This window comes from Nipponia nippon, unplaced genomic scaffold (assembly GCF_047370975.1).
Source record: "Nipponia nippon isolate SJK-2023a ecotype South Korea unplaced genomic scaffold, ASM4737097v1 scaffold_33, whole genome shotgun sequence".
Classification (NCBI taxonomy): domain Eukaryota; kingdom Metazoa; phylum Chordata; class Aves; order Pelecaniformes; family Threskiornithidae; genus Nipponia; species Nipponia nippon.
Window position 1 is genome coordinate 1,303,857 of NW_028262351.1, and position 20,390 is coordinate 1,324,246.

The 20,390-nt window shown below is 43.9% G+C and overlaps 1 protein-coding gene across 5 annotated transcripts in view; it reads left to right on the forward strand.

Moving 5' to 3' along the window:
• The window catches only part of LOC104019231 (SWI/SNF-related matrix-associated actin-dependent regulator of chromatin subfamily A member 2), a 197,065-nt gene that overhangs the window by 8,123 nt on the left and 168,552 nt on the right, over window positions 1-20,390 (forward strand). For 3 of the 5 annotated variants that reach the window (XM_087770744.1, XM_087770743.1, XM_087770746.1), the window contains 2 exons: window positions 6,021-6,281; window positions 12,291-12,414. In XM_087770744.1, coding sequence (XP_087626870.1) covers window positions 6,057-6,281; window positions 12,291-12,414 — 349 coding nt within the window. In that variant the 5' untranslated portion in view covers window positions 6,021-6,056. Of the gene's footprint in view, window positions 1-123; window positions 170-6,020; window positions 6,282-12,290; window positions 12,415-20,390 lie in introns of those variants that run through there. The other 2 variants (XM_087770745.1, XM_087770747.1) reach the window with 2 other exon arrangements.

The following is a 20,390-nucleotide window of genomic DNA, read 5'->3' on the forward strand; positions in this document are numbered from 1 at the left end:
GAGCCTAGCAGTTCAGGCAGTTTTCAGTCAACCTCACTGTCCACTCTTTTAGTCTAGGCTTCATTGTTTGGTTTGTGAGGATGGTATGGAAGACAGTGTCAAAGGCCTTGCTAAAGTCAAGGCTAACATCATCCCCTGTGCCAGTCATCTCATCGTAGAAGGCGATTGGGTGAGTTAAGCATGATTTCACCTTCATGAATCCATGCTGAGTACTCCTGATCACCTTTTTGTCCTTCATATGCTTGGAAATACTTTCCAGGATTAGGTGCTCCATCACCTTTCTCGGGGATTGAGGTGAGGCTATCCAGGCTGTAGTTCCCCAGATCCTCCTTGCCCTTCTTGAAGATGGGAGTGACATTTGCTTTCTTCCAGTCCATTCTAAGACCTAGCAGGTCTCCCTGACCCATCCTCTGTCCTCGTAGAACTTAGAGCAGAAGAACAAGCATTCCACCTTCAATATTTGGATCCATCACAATCCACAGTTGGCAATAACTGACTCCACTTACTTTCTGATATAAGTGGTCTGAACTCAGTTCCTAAACAACTGGTATAAATCCACATTGTAATTGACATCCTGGCTAGCACAAGTCAAGTACAGAACAGACAAGTAAAAGTGTAAGGGTATGTGGAAGGAGAGTGTTTGCTCCATTAAGGGTATCTGGTCAAGGACATTTTTCAACAAGGGATAATAAGAAAAGGAGGAAGCCATAAACAAGAACATACTGGGACACAAACCTGACTGGCAAATGATAAGGGAGGCAGTGATGAGAACCAAACCTGGTCAGTCGTGCTAATTATAAGGGTATGTGAGAGTGTGAGAATGTTTATTCCAGCAAGGTTATCTAATTGGGGACCTTGTCAATTGGGGAACTAAGGGAAAAAGGGGGAAACCAGAAACAAAATATGCGGAGACACAGACCTGACAAAACAAACATGGGGACGATCACAAGAAACAAACCTTGCCAGTCACACTAATTAATGGAATATCAAGAAGAAACTATAGGTGCCACTTCCAGGAAGATCAACCTGGACTTTGCAATTGATAAGATTGTAAAGGGGAGGAGGAGGAGGATCCTGGACACCAGACTGGAAGAGGTGTGGGAATTGATAGAGCTATACAAATCCATGAAAGAATGTGCAGGGGGAAGGAGGAGCAGGGAGGAACAAAAAGGGGGGTGGGGTGGGCAGAATGGGGTATAAAAGGGGCTGATTGAATGTAAAACGGGGCCAGTCAGTACGCTTGTCTGGCTGAGCCCTGTGCCTGATCACTGCAGTCAGTCCTATCTTCTTATATCTACTTATTAAATCCTTTCTTAACTATCTCGCTGCGTAATCTCACTCTCTATCCTGTGTGTATGTGTGCTGCAAGGACTAAGTGCCAGCTACTGGTGAGACCTATGTCTGGGGGGGGCAGCGCGAGTGTCTGCATCTTCCCCAAACCTGGTGTGCATGGGGATGTGCATGTGTACCCCAGGGATCAATACTGGATCCAGTCCTGTCATCCAGACTAGATGACCTCCCGAGGTCCCTTCCAACCTCAACCATTCTGTGATTCTTATTTACAAAATTCAGGATAATACAAGAAAATAAATATAAAAACGATTAAGACTGTTATGTGACTTTTTTGTATTTAAATATTTACTTAAGGACATTCCTGATTAGGTCTATGCAATCATAACATCAAGTGAAACACACAAAAGATAAGACTGCTTTAGAGTGAACACAGCTGTAATTCACTTGAGGGGTTTGCTAAGTGTTGCAAACCATGAGAACTCAGCTTAAGTGGCTTATACAATGCTAAGAGCCAAAAAAAATAATTATAGGCCTTCAACTTGCTGGAGAACCAACTATTATTTTTTTAGTTACTTCTGCTTAACAAAAATTGAGGCAGACTACAAGTTAGAATCAGTCTGCTTTTCTAGCTTTCTGAAAACTCTCATCAGTGCCTAACAGTTGCAATTTCTAGTCTACTAAAATCAGTGTATTGCAACACAGATGCCATCCTTTTATAAAACTGCTGGTCAGTTGCTGCCAACAAGATCAGTCCTGTTTCTTGGTACTTCTCCCTCCTTCCCAGTAACACCAATTCCACATGTCTGATAACACAGTAATTTCATTATTTGTGGAGCTAAACCAGCAGAAAACTAACACCGCAAAAAGTAATTTTCTGCTTATTTGGGTTCCTGAACTGACTTGCTGTAGGGTCAGATGTGTACCAGCACAAGGGAGGAGGTAGTAACACCCTCTTTAGTGGCAACTGGCCATTAGACAGGCTTAGCCTATTTGCTTCTTTTACTTGACTTTGAGAGCAGTTTTATAATAAGGGTACCTGTCCGTGGTCACTTATCCTATAATAATAAGTATAATGCAATAAAAACCAAAGCTTTTTAAACAACATTTGACTATCATATTTTGATTTCTATAAAAATTTTCCCTGACCTTTCAAAGATAATTGAGTGTGGTGTTGCAATGACATCAGCCAGCTCCCTCAGTACTTGTGGGTGCATTCCTGTCAGGGCTCATGGACTTGTGCATGTCTAATTTTTTATATGTTTCCCTAACTTCATCCTCCTCTACTGAGGGTAAGTCTTCCTTGCTCTAGAGTTTCCTCCTCATCTCAGGCGCCTAGGATTCCTAAAGACTGGTCTTAACAGCAAAGGCTGAAGTGAAGAAGGCAATGAGCACCTCAGCCTTTTTCATGTCCCCTTTCACCAGCCCCCTTGCCCACATTTTCCTTAGCTTTCCTTTTGCTGCTGTTATAGCTGTAGAAACCCTTCTTGCTCCCCTTCATGTCCCTTGACAGATTCAACTCCAGATGAGCTTTGGCTTTCCTAACCCCATGCCTGCATGCTCACACAGTGTCTCCGTATTCCTCCTGGGTCACCTGATCCTGCTTCCACCTCCTGTATGCTTCCTTTTTATGTTTGAGTTTAGTCAGGAGCTCCTTGTACATCCATGCAGGCTGTACATTCTGCTACCTTTGCGTGTTTTCCTGCTCATCAGGATGGACCATTCTTGAGTTTGGAGGAGGTGATCCTTGAATATCTACCAGCTGCTATATTTTTCAACATAGTGATTTTTGTGTTATAAAACTTCCTTTTGCTCTGTCTCATCTGTCATATAGCTGAATTGCTAGGCCGCTTCTAAGAAGCTTTGACATGATATATAAATTTCTGACAATTTAAAAATGTGATTCCTTTTGTTGGTGATGCTGTGGGACTGTGGGGTGCTAATTAGCCCCTGTGGTGTTCTGCTGTGATTTTTTTTTTTTTACCAGAAAAGTATCAGATGTATCAGCATGTCTTACCCTGCAAGGAAATGGGATCCCAAGGTAGTTAATTTTAATTGAGTTAACCCCTTTTTCTAATTTGTTTGCTTGAATCAGAATAGAGATGTAACTAATAAAACATAACAAAAGGGAGTTTATAAACAGAACCTAGTAAACATTTTTGGTCCTGATAAAACATGTAGGTAAGAGGGGGAATACCCAAATAAGGTCTTGATGCAATTGCATTTTGCTTGCTTGAAGTATTGGGTCTGTTGGGTAAATGCTGTTTTACTCGTGACAGGAACAAGGCTGGCAGTTCTGTAAACCTGACATTCCTTGTTTGCAAGCAAATGGGGCAGCCAGCAGTAATGACCATCCTACTCTCCTACTCCATTATGTCTTTTCAGTGGGCCTCTTCTCTGCTTTGGTGGGAATCCTGGGAGGGTACATTGTGTTAAGCAATGTTAGGAGCAGGGACACCTCCTCCAGCTGCTCCACTTCAGGTTTTCCTCCTGCCCAGCTGCTGGAGCCCAGCCCAGGGACCCTGGGTCTCTGCCCAGGCTGAGGGATGAGGCTACCACTTTCCTGTTTGCAGGTTCAACCAGTAGTGAAGCTGAATATGTATCCTAGAAAAACACACACAGACACAGGACACTGACATGGCCAGTCGCACAGACTGCCTCAGATAAGGCGCTGCCTTCAACAGCACCTACATACAGGACCCATATAAAACATAAATATAGACAGCCAAGTCCCCTTCCTCCTCTTCGGCTGGTAGAGATAGAAGTTCACTAGTGAAGGCACATACGCACCACTCTCTAGATTGACAAGCACACACACATTTGGGGATCCCTCGAGTACCAGTGTGGCACCTCTGCCCACCCAATACCCATGCCTGGATCCCAGGCCCTCTTACCTGCTTCGCGGGTCCCCTACTCACCAGCTAGTCCAGCTTGATGTTTTCTAGCAAACATGCATGCACTCACACACTCATCCCACAGGTGCTCCACATTCACAAGTCCTCCTGGGCATAGCACAGACCCTTACCTGTCTGATACTCCAGCCCGGACCTAAGCCCCCCCCTCCCCTGGTGTGACTTACCAACTAGTCCAGCTTGAAGTTTGCTAGTGAATACACAGAATCACAGAATGGTTGAGGTTGGAAGGGACCTCAGGAGGTCCTCTGATCCAACCCCCCTGCTCAAGCAGGGCCACCTATAGCCAATTGCCCAGGACTATATACATACAGCCTTTGAATATCTCCAAGGAGGGAGACTCCACAACCTCTCTGGGCAACCTGTTCCAGTACTCAGTCACCCTCACAGTAAAAAAGTGTTTCCTGATGTTCAGCCAGAACCTCCTGTGTTTCAGCTTGTGCCCGTTGCCTCTTGTCCTGTCACTGGGCACCACTGACAAGAACCTGTGTGAGCTGTGTGGTGCTTAGCTGCCTACTGGGGTTAAACCACGACAGTCTTTTTTGGTGCCCAACATGGGGCTCGAAGGGTTTGAGATAATGACAGATTTGATTGGAGTTTGCTAGCTGATTTTATAGCCCATCATCCAGATCATTAATGAAGATGTTAAACAGGATCAGACCCAGTATTGATCCCTGGGGTACACCACTAGTCACTGGCCTCCAACTAGTCTTCGTGCCACTGATCACCACCCTCTGGGCCCGTCCCTTCAGCCAGTTTTCAATCCACCTCACTGTCTGCTCATCCAGCCCATACTTCATCAGCTTCTCCATGAGGATCTTATGGGAGACAGTGTCAAAAACCTTACTAAAGTGTACGTAGAGCATATCCACTGCTCTCCCCTCATCTACTAAGCCAGTCATTTCATTGTAGTCATTTCACCTCCCCTTGGTGAATCCACACTGTCTACTCCAGATCACCTTCTTGTCCTTAATGTGCCTGGAAATTGTTCCCAGAATTAGTTGCTGCATCACTTTCCCAGGGATCAGAGGTGAGGCTGACTAGCCTGTAGTTCTCTGAGTCCTGCTTCTTGAAGATACAAGTGATGACATTTACTTTCCTCCAGTCCTCAGGCACCTCTCCCAATCGCCTTGATTGTTCAAAGATTATTGGAAGTGGCCTCACAATGACATCAGTCAGCTCCTCCAGCACCCCATCAGGGCCCATGGGCTTGTGTACATCCAGTTTGCTTAAGGATTCCCTGACCTGATCCTCTTCCTTGCTTCATTCATCCTTTCCCTGTGGTGTCTGGGACCTGGGATTCCTGAAGGCTGGTCTTGCTAGTAAAGAGTGAGGCGTAGAAGGCATTCAGTACCTCAGCCTTTTCCATGTCCTGTGTCACCATGGTGGAGCAGATATCCACACTGCAGCCCACGGAGGACCCCACACTGGAAAAGTTGGCTAGTCCCTGAAGGAATTGCATCCTGTGGAGAGCTCACGCTGGAGCAGATTTTCCTGAAGGAATTGCGTCTTATGAAGAAGACCCATGCTGGAGCAGGAGAAAAGTGTGAGGAGGAAGGACAGGCAGAGAGGAACTGTTACTATTGACTGTAGCCCCCCATTCCCCATCCCCCCTGTGCTGCTGGCGGGGAGGGGTAGAGAAGTTGGGAGTGAAGTTGAGCCTGGGAAAAGGAGGGATGGGGAAAGGTGCTGTTTTAATTTTTTTGTCTTTGTTTCTCACCATCCAAATGGTCTCCAGTAGAGTTTTTTTTTTCCTGGCTATATTCCACGGACCCTAATGACACCTGGAAATTCTGTTTATTTTTTTCTTTTCATTAGAGCTATTCTGCTAATTGAAAAGGAGACAGGAAATAGATGTCTACACCAGTGGACCCTGGCACAATGCCTCATCCTGGTCCTTCCCCAGGGCCAGGTCCTTCACCTGGACCAATTCTAGGACCTAGCCCAGGACCAGGGCCATCTCCTGGCTCAGTACACAGCATGATGGGGCCGAGTCCTGGACCACCCAGTGTCCCACATCCTATGCCGACAATGGGGTCTACTGATTACATGCAGGAGGGCATGCACCAACGGCATAAGGTAATTTTGTTTTTAATAAATGAGATTTTTTCCTAGATTTCTCTCCATTGATTAAAAAACATACTTTTACTACATTTAGACTTGCAAAACAAGCTATTGCACTTCATACATCACCTGCAAAAATGCAGCTACACTTTGATTATATCTTTATTACTAAAGATTGCGTACATATTGGATCAAACAGAACTTGTTTGTTTTTAATAGACCAGTTTGAACTACAGTGCTAGCAATTATGCAAATCTTAACTTGTAAACTGCACATTTCAATAGAATAGGCCTTGCTAGAGAATAAAATTAAAGTGCTACAAGACCATTCTAGTAGTAATTTTTTGTAGTTAAACCTACATGTTGGATCTTGTAAGGTTCTTTTTCGACATCTGTATGGAACTATTCTTTTTCCATATTATATTTTTCTGGGGTGACTTTTTTTCATGAACATTTATTATTATCTCTTAAAAGGCTTAAATATTTATTTCATCTTCCATGTTGATTTAAAAATTATTGTCAAATTAATTTACATAGGCTCCATCTCATTAAGGAATTTAAAACTATGTAATTTAAAGCATGTGAATAATCTAACTTGAGTGCTTGTCATGCTTAAATTCACGTGTGTCCTTACACAATCAATTTCCTTTGCTATAAGGAAGTATGTCTGAAATTTTCTTTTTTAAGACATTCTCTTACTAATTCTCATCTTTTATTTAATTATGAAGTAAATTTATGGTAACTTCACTTTTACAGGTGTTTTACCTTCATAAATATGCAATAACTGCTTATAGAAGCAAGATATCATTTCAAAATCTTTTGGTGGTTATCATTGGTGTCACTTGGAATTGTTGTTCTTGTTGCTATAAGCATATAGAGAAATTTTCAAATTAAAATAAAAATGAGCCATTTATTTATTTACTTTTAAAACATTTTTGAACTATTTCTGAAATGGCAACTTGTCGTGGTTTAACCCCAGCCAGCAACTAAGCACCACACAGCTGCTCGCTCACTCCCCCACCCCAGTGGGATGGGGGAGAGAATTGGAAGGGTGAAAGTCAGAAAACACGTGGGTTGAGATAAGAACAGTTTAATAATTGAATTAAAATGAAACAGAATAGTAGTAGTAGTAGTAATAATAATAATATAATAATAATACAATAATAATATACAAAGCAAGTGATACACTATACAGTTGCTCATCACCCGCCAACCGATGCCCAGCATGTCCCCGAGCAGCCCCCCAGTTTATATACTGAGCATGATGTCATATGCACGACACAATTGCTCACCACCCACTGACTGATACCCAGCCCGTTCCCGAGCAGCAATCGCTTCCCCCCCCGGCCAACTCGCCCCAGTTATATACTGAGCATGACGTCATACGGTATGGAATAGCCCTTTGGCCAGTCTGGGTCAGCTGTCCTGGCTGTGCCCCCTCCCAGCTTCTTGTGCGCCAGGCAGAGCATGGGAAGCTGAAAAGTCCTTGACTTAGTGTAAGCACTACTTAGCAACAACTAAAACATCAGTGTGTTATCAACATTATTCTCATCCTAAATCCAAACCACAGCACTATACCAGCTACTAGGAAGAAAAATTAACTCTATCCCAGCTGAAACCAGGACACAACTTCTTCAATTTGCCTTTTTCACATATGGCTCAATCTTAGTTATTAAAACAATGATTGTCATGTGCAGTCAACAAGGACATGACACTGGTTGTCATCTACAGTATGAAAAAACACATCATTAAAACTTTTGATAATGCAAAGACATCTAAGGTGGAGGGGAGCCATGGTCCCAAGTTCTATTGAACTGCTGAAATCATCATCTTTGAGCGGTTGGTACATTCAATACTTGAATTTTATGCACAAGCATAACTTGAAGCATCAAGTTAGTTTAGTTGTTAGCCTCAAGTTGTGCCAGGGGAGGTTTAGATTGGATATTAGGAAAAATTTCTTCACTGGAAGGGTTATCAAGCATTGGAACAGGCTGCAGAGGGAAGTGGTTGAGTCCCCATCCCTGGAGGTATTTAAAAGATGTGTAGACTGTGGTGCTTAGGGACACGGTTTAGTGGTGGGCTTGATAGTGTTAGGTTAACTGTTGGACTTGATGATCTTAAGGGTCTTTTCCAACCTAAATGATTCTATGATTCTATGATATTAGACATCTGCAATTGCCATTTCCTTGTTTGTGGGGTCAGTGACTGCCCAAGATGCCAGCATTCTGGTGAATACCAAAAACTCAATAGGCAGTCTGGGTTTACATTCTTCAATTGTCTCTCTTGAGAGATTCCTGAACTGCACAAGGAAGCACCTAGAATTCTGCAGTAGAACAGTTGAATACTCAATACAGTAATTGTAACTTCTACATCTGGCTTCTCCTTGTGCATTCATCAGGAGCTGTATGCTATGTCAGCAATGGAAACAAATACATACCACAGAGCTTTTATAGACATTTTAGGAGCATCTTGGAGAAGTTCTGTGTACCAGAGTACAAGTTATGCCTTTGAGATACCTCAAGGCTTCTTTTAAAATTTACCATGACTGTAGAGTCCAGATAGTTGATCTAAAGGTGACCAATCCGTATAGCTAGAATAAAATTACTTCCCTTTCTCTCTACTGATTTTGCAAATGAGGCTAAGACTGTAACTACACAAATATTTGTTTTAGCAGCACTGTTGGCTTAAACAGCCTTGTTCTTCTCCAGGCTGCCAGTTCATTTGTTGTAGTACACTTGTGTGTGTGCATGAATAAAGTAGACAAAATATGCTCTGATTCATGCAGATATTTGTAGGATGGGCATATTTGTGCATATATACGCAATGGGATATGATTATCACTTTTAAAATTGACAAACTAACCAGTAAACTACCTTCATTCTGTATTGGATACTTGACTAACTTACAGAGAATAATATAATGCATACAGAATTTGAAGGAATCCAAAGTATGCAGAAGTATATGAAAAAACTGCTTGATATAAGGGGTTGCTAAATCCTGTAATAGGGTAGGGGCAAGGCTGCCAGTGCTCTGTGTCTCCAGGTCTAGCCAGTCATGACAGTGAGCGTGTGTTCCTAGTAGGCACATATGCACACAATACATATATGCATACAGCTGCACAGATCAACACCAACAGAAAACACTGCACTTGCAAGCACAACCAGCACCAACAGCCTCATCCTGTTCTGCTCTCTAGCTGATCAGGATGAAAGCCTGTTAGCAGAAAATATTTACGATATGGATCCTTCCAGGAGCTGGGCTCAGACACTCAGTCAACCCATTATCTGGCCCCTGGATCCCCTGGTCTTCCAGTTGCTGGCACCTTGGCATGCAAGCCCTCAAGACCTGCAGCCTCTTTCCAGTTCCTGGTACTTGCCTTGCCCCCCCCTCCTTGCACACATGGACACACACTCTATAGATCCTTGCAATAACTGGCCATAGACACTCAGTAGCTGGTCCCTGGATCCCCTGGTTTCCTAGTTGCCTCACAGACACACACACATGCAAATAGATCTCTCTGGTAACTGGTCCAGACCTATGGCCTTACCGGTAGCTGACCCTCATACCCCATTATCTCTCCAGTAGCTGGCTTGGAACTCCTGGTTCTTCTAGTAGCCAACTCTCAGACCCTCTGGTCTCTCCAGTATCTGGCCCAGGCTTATACCCTGGCTCCCAAACCTCTTATCCTATTTGCTGGCTAGTTTGGCTTGATATGTGTTAGCAATCACACACTGATATACATACCCACACAATAAGCATGCATTCCAGTCTCTCCAGTTGCTGGTACCACAGACACACGGACCCCTATGACTTGTGGTTCCCCACTCCAATTGCTGGCTCTTAGACCTCCATACACACACACATGCACACAGAGTTGAGAACCCCCTCACCCAGGGGGTGAGTTTAATGACAAGACAGGACAGACTGTGCTGATCAAGTGCAGGGCATGGTCAGACAAATGCACTCACCAGACCTGTTTACATGCGCCCAGCCCCTTTTATCCCCTTATACCTCTATTTTCCCATGCTTGTTCCTCCCAAAATTCCCTAGATCCCTCCCTTTCCCTGCTTTTGGTTACTCCCCTAAACATTCCATAATAAGTCTTGCACGATTCCAAAATGTTCTTCCTGGCATTCCATAATGAGTCCCATACCCTAGTAGGCAGTAACCCCCTTCAGTCTGTAGGTGCTTGGGAGAGCTGCTCCTGTTGACTCATCGGGTGGGTTTCACACTGGAGCTGAAGCGCTTCTTGGGACAGCCCTGGGAGGAGCCGGGGCAGGGGCTCTGTCTCTGATTAGGTTATTGGGGTTCCTCCACCTGACATTGTGCCTGTGCTCCTTTGTGTTTACAGAGATTTGCTTTAAATAGCATAATCTAACATTAAGTTGGCATTAATAAATCATATAGTTCCCATACTTAACAACAATTATGTGAAAATTAAATACTATATATTCAAATAACCAGAAAATCTGTACACAGGAAAATTTACTGTTGATTTATAGAATATAGTTAGGCCAGAAAGAATAAACTAACTTTTTCTCACTAATTTTTGGAATAAACTTTAGTCCATCAATCACATTGTCAGCAGCATCAGGATGTCAACAGCATTAGGAAATCTCCTGAACTCAAAATATTTGGAAGCTGGGAGGATAGAAGAGGGAAGCATTGCTATATGTTTGCCCTGATCTTATTCTTCCTGGGTATTCACCTCTGGTCCCTTCTGGAGACAGAAGAAAGGGAAGGATGGTCTTGGTCTGAAGTGATATAGCTGTTCTTATGCACCAACTGGTCATGTATTTTTTAGCTATATATATTTATTAACCAGAACAATGGTATTTTCCATAGATCTTACTCAAGGGACAGAAAGAGAACTGTGCACTTTGATCTCTCTTCCTATTTGCTCATAACCAGAAGTGTAATCCCTTGTTTTGCTTATTTTATTATTTATAACCATGTGTGGTGGGTTAGCCTTGGCCAGAAGCCAAATGCCCACCCAGCTGCTCACTCACTCCCTCTCCTCAACGGGACAGGGGGAGAAAATAGGATGAAAAAGCTCATGAGGTGAGATAAAGACAGAGAGATAGCTTACCAATTACTGTCACAGACAAAACAGACTTGACTTGGGGAAAATGAATTTATTTATTTATTAAAATAGATTTGGATAGTGAGAAACAAAGACAAAAAAAAAAAGCATTATGTCCTCCATGGGCTGCAGGGGAATACCTGCTCTGGCGCCTGGGGCACCTCCTCCCTCTCTTTTTTCTCTGACCTTGGTGTTTGCACTGCTATTTCTCACTCTTCTCCCCCCTCCCCTGCTTGTCCAGCATTTGGCTCAGCTCTGGCCTGCAGTGGAACTATTGCTGAGCTGGCTGGAACTGGCTGTGTCAGGCACAGGGTAACCCCTTACCTCTTCTCCCTCTTCTCACAGAGGTCCCCCCTGCAGTCCTGCCCCCTCCTGCTACCAAAGCCTTGCCACTTAAACCCAATACACCATGTATACCATAAATGATTGCTGGCTGTAGAAAAATTAGTATGATGTCACAAGCAGGATTTTTACTTGAAGTAAAAATATGCCAATAAGAAATTGATTCTTTTAATGGAATCTTTGTGTTTGAAGGGAAACAGCATTTGGGACATTCCAGTATAGCGGCAACTGAAAGGCAAAAGGTTGGGTTAATAATTTGGCCTAAGCTAAGTTGGTCTGCATTACACTGCTTTCTTATATGAAGTCAATACAGTTCATTTGTTTCTGTTTGGACAATTTTCCTCCAGTTTGTAGTACTTGACATTGTCCAAACAGCTCATAAGGAATCAGAAAAAGAAAAGGAAGCAGCCGGAAGGGGGATAAACGTTCTCATGTTGTGCTCTGCTTTCCAAAAATCTGATTCCAGGGATAGAGAGTCCCATTGTATTTACTTATAATAAGTAGTATGAGAAGTTTATATGCTTCTTTATATACTTGTGCAAATTTTTATTTTATGTCCCTTTGATTTTTTTTAGTAGATATATATATTTTTTTTTACAGCCTACTGATGGCTTGCATGAAAAAGGAATGGTTGAAGATGTTCATTGTAGCTCTATGAAGAGTATGCGACCTCCTCACCCTGGAATGGGCCCACCTCAGAGTCCAATGGACCAACATAATCAAGGTTTATACGTATTATGCATGCAATATGATTTTTGGGGCCCTTTTGTGCTACAGGAAGTCACAAGTTCCTTGGAACAAGTTTCTTATATTTCCTCTGTGCTCTGTTTGGAAAAGATAACTTGTGATATTGAGGGGAGTAGAGGAATAACTTAATTATCTTGCTTTTTGGAGTGTTCATCAACCATGTACTGAAAAAAAGGGGTAATGTAAGGGCTTGGGTAAGGTTATAATCTGTGACCTGGGTAAATTTCTACGATCTTCAGCAAATCACTAAACTCCATTATAGATTTCAGTTCCCATTTTTAAAACAGTTTTCTTCTTTTTTATGTCAGTATTGTAAACATAAGTGCATTAAAGAATTTGATTGGTTTGAATCCTATGATGAAGGAATCACAAGAGAGAAGTCAAACCATCCTGGAGTGGCCTTATTTAATATCTGCCGTGTTTGGTCAAGTACTGTTCGTAGGTTTTGCCAAAAAATTGTGCCCAACAACAGAAACAAAATAGAAGCTAATTTCATTATGTGTCTTCTTCATGTCCTTTAGTTCACAAGGTAAAAGGAAATGTATTCTATAAGCAGCTCAGTATGTTGAAGATTTAACTGACAACACCTACTTTCATTAATTAGTTTAGTAGATAAGGGTCTTTATATTGCATAACTAGTTGTATTACAGCAATGCCTAAAGATCCTGACTAGAATTAGGAACCCTATTTTACCAGTCCCTGTACAAATTATTAAGAGATGGTCACTTTTTTTGGTGTGTTTTTGTGTTTGTTAGATTGGATAAAACAAATCGTGGGAAGAGAAAACGGGTATAGATTAGCAGAATGTCTTTGCTTGAACTGCTGTGTGACTGAGTGGGCTGTGACTGGGATCCTGGTCAATACTTGTTCCTGTACCTTGAGCATTGGAAAGTACTGTTTTTCAGTTACACCTTTCACTACCAGTTAAGTGAAATAGAACTGACTTCTGAAGGTACAAATTCTCCATCAGATTAAAGTGTTTTTCTGCTGATTTCAGCGGAATTAAAGCATGCTCATCTGAGAGCAAAATTTTACCGGAGTATGCATTCAGAGACGGTTTTGCTTGTAACAAATGTGTTTCCTAAAATGAACAGAATGTTTACTCTGAAAATGAAAACTGGTTCAATTTAAACATAATGTGCTAATAATACAGTACAGTACTTAGCACTGCGGGTCATGGCTCATGCATGGGACTTCTCTGTGCTACAATAAAACTAATAAGCAGTAATAACAGGTATGACTGTCTATATAATAGACATGTATAGTGCTTGCTTCTGCATAGTATTCTAATTTAGAAGAAAAGTAGCACTAAGCAAAATTAATATAACCCATATTAAATGGACTCAAACTTGTTAAGTGATAGCTTATAAAAATAAATAAATAGCAAATCATCAACCAGTTGGGGACATTTCTAGTTGATTTTGCGGGAATCTGAATATATTTGTCATAAATATATGTCATAAACTCATTGCTGGTAGAATTTGCAGATAACAGTGGTGTAGCAGTAAATAACAAAAGGAACATGTTGATTATATATGCTGATCAAGATCATAGAAAGATACCAATTAACTGAAACAACCCAAAAAACCATCTTGTTTTTTCATAGAATTTGAACTAAATAAGTGCAATTATTGTGATACAGCAGCGAAACCCACTCCAATTACAATGTTTAAAGTGCTCTGTTCAACTTGAAATGCAAAGATAAGCACTGCAGGGTTTTTAAGGCTCTGGGACTTAATCTCTATAAACTTTTAATCACGAAGCAGTATTTGCTGAGCTTTTTACAATAAAACTACCCAAATTTAGGTTAACATAGAGTTCACCAAGTTACTCCTCCTTCACAGGGAATTGTCCTGGTTTCAGCTGGGATAGAGTTAATTTTCTTCTTAGTAGCTGGTATAGTGCTGTGTTTTGGATTTAGTATGAGAATAACATTGATAACACACTGATGTTTTAGTTGTTGCTAAGTAGTGCTTACACTAGTCAAGGACTTTTCAGCTTCCCATGCTCTGCCAGAGAGGAGGTGCACAAGAAGCTGGGAGGGAGCATAGGCAGGACAGCTGACCCAGACTGGCCAAAGGGCTATTCCATACCGTATGACGTCATGCTCAGTATATAACTGGGGCGAGTTGGCCGGGGGGGAAGCGATTGCTGCTCGGGAACGGGCTGGGTATCAGTCAGTGGGTGGTGAGCAATAGCGTCGTGTATCACTTGCTTTGTATATTATTATTGTATTATATTATTATTACTACTACTACTACTACCATTCTATTTCATTTTACTTCAATTATTAAACTGTTCTTATCTCAACCCATGAGTTTTCTGACTTTCACCCTTCCAATTTTCTCCCCCACCCCACTGGGAGGGGGAGTGAGCGAGCAGCTGTGTGGTGCATAGTTGCTGGCTGGGGTTAAACCACAACAGTCCTTTTTGGCGCCCGAACAGGGACAAAGGGTTTGAGATAATAACAGATTAACCAGAATGTATTAAGGAATTTGTATCTGTTAACAGTTGCTGGTCATTATATTGATTCATCTGCTCTCGGTATTAATCTACCTGATCTGCACCATGCTCTTGTTTTTGCAGTACATGTTAAAGATTGGTGTTGGGTGTTGCAGTTTGCTGTGCTCTGCAGTGATTAGTGATGTTTTGCCTGGGAGATTTGTTATTAAAACACTGACCTTGAGTGCTATCTGGTATTTGGGTTCTGTACTGAAGCCATTACTGTACTTCGGGTACCACCTCATGGAGACAATTAGCAATTATACCTCTTCCTCTGAGAGGCTTTTTATGGAGGAAATACAGAATGGCACCTTCACTGCCTTCTTCTATGATGTTTCCTCCTTCATTGCAACAACTTTTTTGTATCTTGAACATCCTTGGGTAGTTAAGATACATCTATTGGTATTTCTTGGGTATATTGTTTCGGTTTTGTCTAGAGTTAATAAGCATTTTAAGAATATCATCCAGAGATCTGCTCCAAGGCTGGATAGTTATGAGTGGCAGGGTGTGTGGGAGAGTATGGGCAAATGCCTAGGACGGTGGGCCCCTCCAGTGTTTTGGAATTTCACCCCTGAACAAGTGCAGAATCCTGAAAAATTAGTAGAACATTTGGAAAAAGTATGCTGTCACCCTGGCAATTCTAGGGAGACACAAATCACTGCAATGTGCTGGGGCCTGGCCCATGCCTACCTAGCCGTATTAAACACTATTCAGAACCCTCAAGGGGAAGAGAAGGTCTCTGGATCTGACAACAAAACGACTGGCGCTGCAGCTATGCCAGCCCCGGCAACAAACACTACGGCTACGCCAGCCCCTGTGACGAGCGCTGCCGATACGCCAGCCCCTGTAACAGGTGCTGTGGCTACACCAGAGAACCAACCCGTGCCAGTATCACTTGCCCCTATACAGAAGAAAAAATACAGAAGCAAATCAGATTGTTTAGTAAGGGCTGATGATGAACCAGGGCCATCACAAGAACAGGAGGAGGAAGAGGCAGAACCCACAAATGAGATGGTAACAACCCGATCTCTGTCCCTGAGTGAGCTGCAAGATATGCGAAAAGATTTTAGTCGTCATCCAGGCGAGCACATCATCACCTGGATGCTCTGATGCTGGGATAATGGGGCCAGTAGCCCAGAATTAGAGGGTAGGGAAGCCAAGCAGCTGGGATCCCTTTCTAGGGAAGGGGTCATTGACAAAGCGATTGGAAAAGGGGCAAAAGCCCTCAGCCTCTGGAGGCGACTTCTGGCAGCTGTGAAGGAAAGGTATCCTTTCAAGGAAGATGTTATATGTCACCCAGGCAAGTGGACCACCATGGAGAGAGGTATCCAGTACCTGAGGGAATTAGCCGTGCTGGAGGTGATGCATAATGACTTGAACAATGAGCAGTTATCCAAAGATCCAGATGAAGTCCAGTGCACACGACCCATGTGGCGGAAGTTTGTGCAGAGCGCACCATCATCACATGCAAATTCATTGGCAATAATGACCTGGAAAGATGAAGAGGGACCAACGGTGGATGAATTGGCTGGCCAACTCTGACAATACGAAGAAAGTCTCTCTTCCTCTCTACGGGCCTGCATCTTGGCTGTGGAGAAACTGCCTGACATGCTAGCTGAGAAATTATCCCGGGAGTTCCAGTGATTCAAAGAGGACATGTCCTACTCCTCACCTGTACGGACCAGTATCTCAGCCATCAGGAGTAAGCATCCCTCTGTTCAAGAGAGAAGATATAGTGAATACACACCACGGGCCACCCTGTGGTTTTATCTGCGTGACCATGGAGAGGACATGAGGAAGTGGGATGGAAAATCTACCTCAACCCTAGAGGCACGGGTACGTGAGTTGCAAGGAAAACCAACTACAAAAGGTGGTTCTTCCAGGAAAATTGCTGCTCCAGTTTCCAGTGAGCAGTTCCCTAGACAGGATAAAAGGGCTGATTTTGCTTCCAATCTCAATAAAGGGGTTTTTGATTCGCATTTACAAGGAGTGAGTAACGAATGCTATGACCGGGACTAGAGGGGCCCTGCCTCCAGCCAGGTGCAGGAAAGGGACACCGAGTGTACTGGACTGTGTGGATTCAAGGGCCTGGCACATCAGACCCACAGGAGTATAAGGCTTTAGTAGACACTGGTGCACAGTGTACCCTCATGCCATCAAGCTATAAAAGGGGCAGAACCCATCAGTATTTCTGGAGTGACAGGGGGATCCCAACAGCTGACTGTATTGGAGGCCAAAGTGAGCCTCATGGGAATGAGTGGCAAAAGCACCCCATTGTGACTGGCCCAGAGGCTCCATGCATCCTTGGCATAGATTACCTCAGGAGAGGGTATTTCAAGGACCCAAAAGGGTACCGGTGGGCTTTTGGTATAGCTGCCTTGGAGACGGAAGAAATTAAACAGCTGTCTACCCTGCCTGGTCTCTCGAAGGACCCCTCTGTTGTGGGGTTGCTGAGGGTCAAAGAACAACAGGTGCCAATCGCTACCACAACGGTGCACCGGCGGCAATATTGCACCAACAGAGACTCCCTGATTCCCATCCATAAGCTGATTTGTCAACTGGAGAGCCAAGGAGTGATCAGCAAGACTCGCTCACCTTTTAACAGTCCCATATGGCCAGTGCGAAAGTCTAATGGAGAGTGGAGACTAACAGTAGACTATCGGGGCCTGAATGAAGATATGCTGCCACTGAGCGCTGCCGTGCCAGACATGCTAGAACTTCAATATGAACTGGAGTTAAAGGCAGCCAAGTGGTATGCCACCATTGACATCGCTAATGCGTTTTTCTCTCTCCCTTTGGCGGCAGAGTGCAGTTTGCTTTCACTTGGAGGGGGGTCCAGTACACCTGGAATCGACTGCCCCAGGGGTGGAAACACAGCCCTACCATTTGCCATGGACTGATCCAGACTGCACTGGAACAGGGTGGGGTTCCAGAACACCTGCAGTACATTGATGACATCATTGTGTGGGGCAACACAGCAGCAGAAGTTTTTGAGAAAGGGAAGCAAATAGTCCAAATCCTTCTGGAGGCCGGTTTTGCCATAAAACAAAGAAGGTCAAGGGACCTGCACAGGAGATCCAGTTTTTAGGAATAAAATGGCAAGATGGATGTCGTCAGATCCCAATGGATGTGATCAACAAAATAACAGCCATGTCTCCACCAACCAGCAAAAAGGAAACACAGGCTTTCTTGGGCGTTGTGGGTTTTTGGAGAATGCATATTCCAAATTGCAGTCTCATCGTAAGCCCTCTCTATCAGTCAAGTGACCCGGAAGAAGAACGATTTCAAATGGGGCCCTGAGCAGCAACAAGCCTTTGAACAAATTAAACAGGAGATAGTCCATGCAGTAGCCCTTGGGCCATTCCGGGCAGGACAAGATGTAAAACGTGTGCTCTACACTGCAGCCGGGGAGAATGGCCCTACCTGGAGCCTCTGTCAGAAAGCACCAGGGGAGATTCGAGGTCGACCCCTAGGGTTTTGGAGTTGGGGATACAGAGGATCTGAGGCTGGCTATACTTCAACTGAAAAAGAGATATTAGCAGCATATGAAGGGGTTCGAGCCGCCTCGGAAGTGGTTGGTACTGAAGCACAGCTCCTCTTGGCACCCCGACTGCCAGTGTTAGGCTGGATGTTCAAAGGGAGGGTCCCCTCTACACATCATGCAACTGATGCTACGTGGAGTAAGTGGGTCGCACTGATCACACAACGGCTCGAATAGGAAACCCCAGTCGCCCAGGATTCTTGGAAGTGATGATGGACTGGCCAGAAGGCAAAGATTGTGGAATATCGCCAGAGGAGGAGGTGACGCGTGCTGAGGAGTCCCCACCATATAATAAACTATCACAAAATGAGAAGCAATATGCCCTGTTCACTGATGGGTCCTGTTGTCTTGTGGGGAAACATCGGAGGTGGAAAGCTGCCATATGGAGTCCTGTACAACAAGTTGCAGAAACTGCTGAAGGAGAAGGTAAATCGAGTCAGTTTGCAGAGGTGAAAGCCATCCAGCTGGCTTTAGATATTGCTGAACGAGAAAAGTGGCCAATGCTCTATCTCTATACTGACTCATGGGTGGTGGCAAATGCCCTGTGGGGCTGGTTACAGCAATGGAAGCAGAGCAACTGGCAGCGCAGAGGCAAACCCATCTGGGCTGCCGCATTGTGGCAAGATATTCCTGCCCGGGTAGAGAACCTGGTTGTAAAAGTACGTCATGTAGATGCTCACATACCCAAGAGTCGGGCCACTGAAGAACATCAAAACAACCAGCAGGTGGATCAGGCTGCTAAGATTGAAGTGGCTCAGGTGGATCTGGACTGGCAACATAAGGGTGAATTATTTCTAGCTCAGTGGGCCCATGACCCCTCAGGCCACCAAGGAAGAGATGCAACATATAGATGGGCTCGTGATCGAGGGGTGGACTTGACCATGGACACTATTGCACAGGTTATCCATGAATGCGAAACATGCACTGCAATCAAGCAAGCCAAGCGGTTCAAGCCTCTCTGGTATGGAGGACGATGGCTGAAATATAAATCTGGGGAGGCCTGGCAGATTGATTATATCACACTCCCACAAACCCGCCAAGGCAAGCGCCATGTGCTTACAATGGTGGAAGCAACCACCGGATGGCTGGAAACATATCCCGTGACCCATGCCACCTCCCGGAACACTATCCTGGGTCTTGAAAAGCAAGTCCTGTGGCGACAGGGCACCCCTGAAAGAATTGAATCAGACAACGGGACTCATTTCTGAAACAACCTCATAGACACCTGGGCCAAAGAGCATGGCATTGAGTGGGTATATCACATTCCCTATCATGCACCAGCCTCTGGGAAAATCGAATGATACAATGGACTGTTAAAGACTACACTGAGAGCAATGGGTGCTGGGAGGTTTAAACACTGGGATACACATTTAGCAAAGGCCACCTGGTTAGTCAACATTAGGGGATCTGCCAATCGAGCTGGCCCTGCCCAGTCAAGACTTTTATGTACTGTAGAAGGGGGATAAAGTCCCTGTAGTGCACATAAAAAAGATGCTGGGGAAGACAGTCTGGGTTACTCCTGCTTCAGGCAAAGGCAAACCCATTTGTGGGATTGCTTTTGCTCAAGGACCTGGGTGCACTTGGTGGGTGATGCGGGAGGATGGGGAAGTCCGATGTGTACCTCAAGGAGATTTGATTTTGGGTGAAAATAGCCAATGAACTGAATTGTATAATGTTAGTTGCTATATAATACTGGATGTCATCACTTCAATGATCACTATGTGCCATATCAACAGTATACAGTAAGAATCACCCAAATTAATGAAGAATGAACTTTGAGGAAACCGAACAAAGTGCAGTGGTGATGGAACCAGAACTGGCTTCAGCATGCAACAATCCAACACCACACACCATCTCTCCTGCCCTGAAAGACTGTTATGATGGATGAAGCCCAAAGTCATGGACTAAAT